Source organism: Choloepus didactylus, chromosome 27 (genome assembly GCF_015220235.1).
Source record: "Choloepus didactylus isolate mChoDid1 chromosome 27, mChoDid1.pri, whole genome shotgun sequence".
Classification (NCBI taxonomy): Eukaryota; Metazoa; Chordata; class Mammalia; order Pilosa; family Megalonychidae; genus Choloepus; species Choloepus didactylus.
The window spans coordinates 15,442,353-15,450,906 of NC_051333.1; the positions used below are offsets into that span (position 1 = coordinate 15,442,353).

General features: G+C 48.4%; 1 protein-coding gene across 1 annotated transcript; it reads right to left on the reverse strand.

Moving 5' to 3' along the window:
- Positions 1-4,763: 4,763 nt before the first annotated feature.
- IFNL1 (interferon lambda 1) lies at positions 4,764-6,510 on the reverse strand. The gene is made up of 5 exons (XM_037820009.1): positions 6,343-6,510; positions 6,116-6,193; positions 5,146-5,289; positions 4,958-5,041; positions 4,764-4,862 (listed from the first exon to the last, which is right to left on the reverse strand). The coding sequence occupies exons 1-5, from the start codon at positions 6,508-6,510 to the stop codon at positions 4,764-4,766; spliced, it is 573 nt and encodes a 190-aa protein (XP_037675937.1).
- Positions 6,511-8,554: the final 2,044 nt, after the last annotated feature.

Consider the following 8,554-nt stretch of genomic DNA (forward strand, 5'->3'; position numbering starts at 1 on the left):
TCTGCTCTGTCCCTGGCCCTGTCAGACCTGGTCCCTGCCCTCCTGGGGCTCAGACAGGTGGGTGAGCCCAGGCTGTAGTGATCAGGGCTGGGATGGGGGGACACAGGAGACGTTGGGAGTCCAGAGGAGCTGCCTGACCCAGGATAGAGGATCAGGGAAGTTGATTGGTCAGGGCCTTTTGGTGGGAAGTGACAGAAACTCAGCTCAACTGGGTTAGGCAAAGAAAGGGAGCATTTATTGGCTCATCTAGCTGGGCAGGAAACAGAATTAAGGGCCTCAGGCACTGGAACCCAGATCAACCTAACCAAGACTCACTTACCTCTCCTCTCTTCTTGTCTCAGCTCAGTTTCATTCTCTTCAATTGCATGTATTGGGAAAATGCATGCTCATTTATTTACAGACACCATAGCTCAGAGGCAAAATGGCATCTCCTCTAGCTCTAAATGAAAAATCTCAGGGCAAGGCTCTGATTGGCCTGTCTAGGGTCTTAATGGCCACTTTTGTACTAACTCGGGCATCTAAAAGAACGAATGCTTTGAATGGCCAGGTGGGAGTCAGGTGTCCAGGGTGTGTCGCCTTGGGGAGGGGGGTTTGCTAATTGTTGAGTTGAACCTTATGCACTTGCCAGTTTTGTAGGTCAGAAATGCTAGAATATCGGCAATTTCATATGGTTCAATCTAATTGGAGAGCAGAAAAGTAGGATGGGAAAGCTTTGGGGCATATAAAATCACCAATTGCCATGGTAAGAGAGTATCAAGGTCCCAGACATTGTATGCAGAGGCCTTTATGAAGAAGGACGAGGAAAGGCTTCTCACCATGCTCTAGAGATGGAGTGCTCTGATTGGTCAAACCAGAGTCATATGTTCAGTCAAATGAGGGAGTGGGAAAGGGGGTCATGTTCCAGAGTAAAATGGAGGTTTTATTTTTACTAGGGGAAATGAATGCTGGGCAGCAGAAGCAAAATACATCCAGTTTAAAATCCCTTTCTTCAAAAACTTGGCACCTCAAAGCAGCGATTTGCAACCTCATTTCCATTGCAATGCTCATAACTGATGAAGGTCATAATATGCTTGAAATCAGACATGTCCCATATGATTCACATTTGATTATTAAATATTAATTGACCACCTTCTCTGAGTTCAGCATTGGACATACAAGAGATAGATTTGTGAGGATGCATTTGGCTGCAAGAAACAGAAAACCCAATTAACTTGGCTTGAGCATCAAAGGCATTCAGTTATCTCATTTACTGAGAAGTCTGGAATTAGGGGATTCTGGGGTTTGGTGTAATGGCTTACTGATATCACCAAGGACCCAGCCTCCTACACTTTTGTTCTACCTTCCTTAGAATGATAGCTTCATATCCTAGGCTTCATGCCTCATGGTCACAAGATGACTGCCACAACTCCAGGTCTTATATCTTCATCCCAGTGAACTAAGGAGGAAGGAAAGGAACAAGCAGAAAAAGGTTTTCTTTGGATCATGGAAGAAAAAAATTAAATAATAAGAGTAGCAGCAACAAACACCTATATGGGACTTATACTGTGCCAAGCACTGTTCTAAATTCTTTGCATAAATTAATGTATCTAAGAAACCCTTTAGTCACATGTCCACCCCAAGCTGCAAGAGAGCCTGGGAAAACAGATATCAGACAAAGAGGAAAGAAATTTATGTCCTGGTCTGGGCACCATGCTTGTCCCCCCACCCCCACCCAAAGTGGGGTTCTGTTAATAAGGAGAAGGGGAGAAATGGCTGTTGCCACTCACAGACCTTAGTGGCTATGGGGGCTGTGTAATTCCTGGTGTACAGCTATACCTCCAACACTTTTTCTCCTGATTAAGAATGCAAAGGCATGAGAATTATGACATTATGGGTAGGATTCTGAAACTCCTGTAATGTGAGAAGTCAACTATTCAGAAATTTCAGTGGATTGCTACTCTTGGTAATAAATTTCTTATGACACACCACACAATGGATTGTGATGGGCTGGTGGCTATCCCACTGTTATAATTATCTATCGCTGCACAAAAAAACAAAATTAGTGGTATAAAACAAAACTCATTTGATTATGTTCACAGCATCTGGGGTCAAAAACTTGATCAGGGCCTAACGAAGATGGCTTGTCTCAGTTTCTTGATAGCTGGAGGCTGGAATCAGCTAGAGACTTCTTCACACATGTCTGGTACCTGAGCTTGGATGACTGGAAAGCTGGGCTCAGCTGGGACTGTCACCTGGAGAATCTACAAGTGGCCTCCACAAGTGGTTTGGACTTCTCACAGCATGGTGGTTGGGTTCCAAGAGGGAACATCTCAACAGTGGGTTTTACAAGAGAGTTTGGTGGATGCTGAAAGGTCTTTTTGACTGTTCTGGTTTGCTAATGCTGCCTTTATGCAAAATACCAGAAATGGATTGGCTTTTATAAAAAGTATTTAGTAAGTTACAAATTTACAGTTCTGTGGCCATAAAAGTGTCCAACCTAAGGCATCAACAAGAGGAATGGTCGATGGTGTCCGGAACACCTCTGTAGGTGGAAAGGCACATGGCTGGCGTCTGCTGGGCCCTTGCTCCTGGGTTGTGTTTCAGCTCCTCTCTCAGCTCCTGTGCGTCCTTGCTTCTTTCTCCCAGGGCGTTTCTCTCTAAGTGCCTGGGGGTGTTCTCTTAGTTTTTCCGGGGCAAACTCTAGGCTTCAACTCTTAGCTTAGCATCTCCAAATGTCCTTCTGTCCGCATCTCCGAGCATCTCTCCGCATCTCTGTTGACTCCCAAGCATCTCTCCAAAAGTTTTTCTCAGATGCCTTGGGGAGTTTTTTTGCCTCTCTGCTCTCTGTGTGAGCTCTCTTTAAAGGACTCCAGTGATCTAATTAAGACCTACCCTGAATAGGTAGGGGTCACATCTCCATGGAAATAATTAAATCAAACGTTTCCACCCAAATCAACAGATTAATCAGTCTGCCCCCATAAGATTGCATTAAATAATATGCTTTATTGGGGGACATAACATATCCAATCCAGCACAATGACTTAGTGTTGGAAGTCACACAGCCTCACTTCCACTGCATACTCTTGGTTGAAGTTGAAGTCACAAGTCCAGATTCAATGAGAGGGGACAATGACCCCAGCCCTTGATGGGAATAATGTCAAAGGATTTGTGACCACTTTCTCAAAAACCACAAGCACCATACGTGAGCATGAGATGCTATGCAAACTACTTAACAACTGGCATTCTGACAAATCAGAATGCATGATGACCACACACTGGTACAGATCCTGGGGCACCCTCCCCACCCCCTGCACCCCACCTCCACAATTCTACCATACACGAACTTTTAAAAAAATTTTTATTGTGGTAACATAAATACAACATAACATTTTCCATTTCAGCTGCTTTCAAGTATACAATTCAGTGGTGCTGATTATATTCACAATATTGGAGGCACTAACTCTTGATTTTCTGAACTGTGGGGAGGTCTGTGCATCCCAGGGGAGGGACGGGGTGCGTGGGAGGAGAGTTGCTCAGGGGGAACTTGAGAAATGGCCATTTACCAACTGGAAGGCTAGTATTTTAATATTTTAACAATAGAAGCTGCACTACCATTGGGGATCCACTGGATTAGTGCTGCTGGAAATTCACAACCTGGAACCTCTGGGCGCCATTGTAGGCCACCTTCCTTGGACCGTTTCCCACCTTCTTCCTGGTAGAGCTCTAGTTCTGTTCAGGTGCTCACCTTCTTTGGGCATGTTCTCAGGGAAGGGCTTCTCCCCATCTCAGGGTGAATTTTGGTTTGCCTGAGACTATCTTTGGAATTCCAGTTTCCTTGCCAGCAATTGGTTTAGGCTTATACATTTGAATAAATTCTAGCAAATGAGATAAGCATGTACATCCAATAGGGAGTTTCTGGGAAGGGTTCTCCTTGCTCTTAAGAACTATGGGGAAAAAAATATCAAGGTCCCAGGCATCGTGAAGCAGAGGAAGTTATCCACACTGTGCCTTGTCCAAATTTGTGACCCACAGAGAATAAGATGGTTGTTGTTTAACGCCACTAAGTTTAAGGTGGTTTGTTATGGCTTGGAGGTTGCTGTCTGTGACAGCTGGAGCTGTGGTGGCCATCTTGGGACCATGAGGTTACCAGAGTAAGAATCAGTCAAGAGAAATGGAAAGACTCTAGTTTCCTCATGCTATTATTGAGAGGATGAATTAACCAACCTTAGAACTGCTCAGCCAACTGGCTTTTTGTTGTGTGTGTGATAATAAGCCCATTGTTGTTTTAGCCATTTGAGTTGAGTTTTCAATTACTTGCAGCCTAAAGCATCCTGACTGATATAGACTCCAATCTGACCTAGGACAGGGAGAGAAAGACATATAACCATGTGCATAAAAACTTGTACACACACACACGGACATGTTATGCATCTTCAGTTAGACTCCGGTATTGGGCAGATACTCAGATGCACACACACACTTCATAGAACATCAGGTGCACACAAATGTACACAACCAGTCATGAGCATTGGCCGCACCACACAGACATCTACACTCAGTCACAAACCCACAATCACACACATGGTTTCACCTATCACAGAAGGTTCCAACTCTTCAGTTTATTTGTACATATTGTATAAAAGTAGAAAAAGTAGAAAAATAAAAATTTCTTATGGGTCTGAGTCGGGGCTGCAGCCCAATAAATATGGAGTGAGATAAAATAACTTAAGGCATAAATAAGGTGTGGGGTCCCAGATGGGCTGGGGTGGGGTGGGTTCAGGTTCTCAGACACACAGGTCCCCGCTGGCAACACATTTCAAGTCCCGAATGAGGAGGCGGAAGAGGTTGAATGTGACCGAGGCCTCCAGGCAGCTCTGGGACTCCTGCGGGAGAGAAGAGGTGGCAGTTTCCCATCACCAGGGTGTCGGCTCCTCCCTTCCCGGGACCCCGACGTCTGTCCCCCTCCCTGGCCACTCACCTTCTTCGGGGCCTCCTGGAGCCGGTGCACCCAGCGGAGGAGGCGGCCCCGGGGTCTGGGGCCTGCCAGGGGCTGGGCCGGCATCTGTGGGCAGAGAAGGGTCATGTGTGAGGCCCAGCCTGGGACAGTGGGTGAAGAGTGGGGGTGTCAGAGCCCACGGCCATGGCCTGGGTGCCCCGAGTACTCACACAGGCCTGGAGCTCACGGTGGATGTGACGCAGGGTGCAAAGGGGCTGGTCCAGGACATCCCCCAGGGCCGAGTCAGCCATGGCCCCCAGGACCTTCAGCGTCAGGGCCAGCTCGGCCTCCAAGGCCACAGGGCGCTCCCACATCTGAGGAGAGGTGAGAAAGGACAGGTGAGGGGAGCAGGTGAGGGTACAGGTAAGGGGGGGGAAGTGAGGAAGGTTTGGCAAGAGGGTACAGGTAAGTGGGGACAGGTAGGGAGAACAGGGGAGGAGGGTGGGTGATATGAGACATGTAATGGGGCAAATGATGAGGAGGGGCGAGGAGGAGACAAGTGACAGGGACAGGTGATGGGTCAGGTGAGAGGGAGATAGGAGAGGGACCCATATGAGGAAGGATGCAGATGACAGGAATACAGGTGAGGCAGAAAGGTAAAGGAGGAGATAGGTGAAGGGACAAGTGAAATGGGGACAGGTGAAAGGGGACTCTGGGAGTCACCGAGGTTGAAGGGACAGGGGATGCAGGTGGGTGAGAAGAGAACAGGTTAGGGAGGTAGGTGGGAAAGGGACAGGAGAGAGAGGTGGGTGCTTGAAGGTCAGTGAAAGAAAGATGCTGAAGGACGTGTAGTGAGGCAGGCAGGTGAGGGGGAAGAGGGAGTCAGTGTGGAGAGCAGACAGGGGAAAGCTGAACAAGGCAAGGGGCACAGGTAGGAGAGAGACTGGGGACATGTGGAGGAAGAAAGAAGAGGGAGGTAAGAAGGAGTAGCATAAGACTAGCAGGAAAACGGACAGGGCATGGCATAGGGAAGTGGGAACTTGCAGTGGAGGGAAAGGTTGAGGATTGACAGGTACACAGGACAGGTAAAGAGAGATCAAAGAGAGAGAAGGACAGATGAGCTAAAGCAGGTGAAGAGGCCACCTAAGGAGACAGGGGAGAAGGGCCAGGTGAAGGCAGGGGCCGTCACTCCCAGCTCACCTGCAGCTGCCTCGGGTCCCAGGACACAGGGAAGAGGTCAGAACTGCAGCTCCAGTTTTTCAGCAAGAGTGACTCTTCCTAGAGGACAAGGGCAGAGGTTAGCTCACAGCATGAGAGCTGGAGGCTGGCCCATAGAAGGAGGGGTGGAGGTTAGCCCACAGCAGCAGGGCAGCCGCTTGGCCACTGCAGGATGCGGTGGAGGCTAGTCCCCAACAGCAGGGACTCACCAAGGCATCCCTGGCCTTCTTGAAGGCTTCCAGCTCCCGCGGCGACAGAGATTTGAACCTGCCAATCTGGCAGCCCCTACTGGTTGCGTGTTTGGAGACGGGGACAGGGCCTGCTCTGGCTAAGCCCAGCATCACGGTCACCAGCACCAGGACCCAAGTAGCAGCCATGGCCAAATCGCAAGTGCTTCCCTGGCTGCATGGCTCTGCTTTTTAACCGGGCTGCACGGGCAATCCCGGCTGATGTGTGTAAAGTGAAAAGGCACATGGAAAATGGAATCGCCACCTGACTTAAAAGATGTGAGTATACAGTTGTGGGCGGGGCCAGTTGAGCCCGGACCTGCGCAGCCGAGAAGGAAAGAGAAACTGAAATTCAATCCCAGAGCCTTGTTTCTGAGAAGTCTCCGTGCCCGGGAGAATCTCCAATTTGGACCCCTTGGGGAAGCTTTCAGCTCATTGACTTTGGGGAGCCCCTGATCAGGAGACAGATGGAGGGATGGGAAGCTGGCTCGAGCACTCTCGCAGTGGGGCAGGGGCTTGGGGTAGCCTCAATAAGGCTGCCTGCATGGCAGAAGGAGGGCTTCCTTCAATTGCTTTCAGCATTTGAAACTTTAAACTTTTCTCCTCCTAACAGCCCCGTGTGGATTTATCTATTTTCATAATCATCCTCATTTTACAGGTGAACTATTTGAGTCGTAGCATGTAAAGTGACTTGCCTACAGTCCCACAGCTGGTTAACGGCAGAAATGGGGTTTGCACAGAGTCCCACGAGCTTACCCCAATTCTATATGTGCCAAGGTATAAGGTGGGAATCTCTGGAAAATTCCCTCCTTATATGTCTCTCTCCTATGTCTCCTCTGGGTGGCTTGGAAGGGATAGGAACCCCTTATTCACTGGGAGTGAGGACACTAGCTAAGGGACTAGAGGGGCTGCCTGGGGAGAAGGCAGAGAGGAAGGCTCCCAGAAGGCAGGCAGTGAGTCTGGTTGATTTGCTATCCTCACTCCCCTGCAGTAATAATAATTGTGTAGCAGGGAGGAAACTGCTAGGATGTGCAAGCACTTCGTATTTTTCATTCCTTTATTTATTTCTTGACCTTTATGTACAGAAAGTTATTCTATCATACTCCTCAGATCTCAACCTGGTCACACAATTGATCCACGAAAGACCCTCAAAATTTTACCCCCAAACTCCAAACCCCACTCCCACCCTTCCCCCTCACAGGCACCCACTTGAATGCACTTGATAGATAGCTGCAAAGATGTATCTTTATAAGTTGTGATTTTGTGTGTGTGTGTGTGTTTCCGATTTACATAAATGGTATTGTGTTATAAATCTTGTGCTACTTCTTCCTTTTTCTTTCTTTTCTTTCTTTCTTTCTTTCTTTCTTTCTTTCTTTCTTTCTTTCTTTCTTTCTTTCCTTCCTTCCTTCCTTCCTTCTTTCCTTCCTTCCTTCCTTCTTTCCTTCTTTCCTTCCTTCCTTCCTTCCTTCCCTCCTTCCTTCCAGCCCAGCACTGATTCTGCAATGGCTCCAAGCCATCGTATGCACATCCAGTTCGCCTTTTCTGCTACACTATATTCCATGGCAAGCACACAGCACTCTTACTTATCAATTCCCCAGGGATAAACACTTAGGTTGCCTCTAGCTCGCCATCAGCATAAAGCTCACACATGTCCTCTCTGGGGGTGAGGGGTTCTAGGGTATATACTGTAGCACACCTGCCGATGCCCCTCCTCCCCCACCATATCCCCTTGGCCCACTTCCGAGCTCACCTGCAGATGTGGCGGGCAGTTCCTGTACACGCCGGCAGCTTCCCACCTCGAGTCCTGTATCTCCCTGCTTCTCCTCCTGAGGTTTTTCTCCTGTCTGCATGCAGAATAGACTGGAAATGATAGGATTTCATTGCGGTCCCCACCCACCACCCAGGCAATCCTCAACCAATGAGAGTTGAGAGTCAGTGAATAAATACTTTGGCTTCTCTTCCCCTCAGTGAGTCAATTTGGAGGTGCATGCCGAACAAATTGATTACTGATGATTCCAAAGGGTCCCCAGTGTGGCTGAGCTCCCAGTTGCTCATAGCAGTAACCCTTTCAATGCTGGGGCTAGGAAGAGGCAAGTCAGGCAACTTGGGGGCAAAATTTAAGGAGGTGCTCACTCTTGTGTTGGGGCAAGTACAGGCACTGAAAGCAAGCACCCCCTTAAACTTTACACCCTAA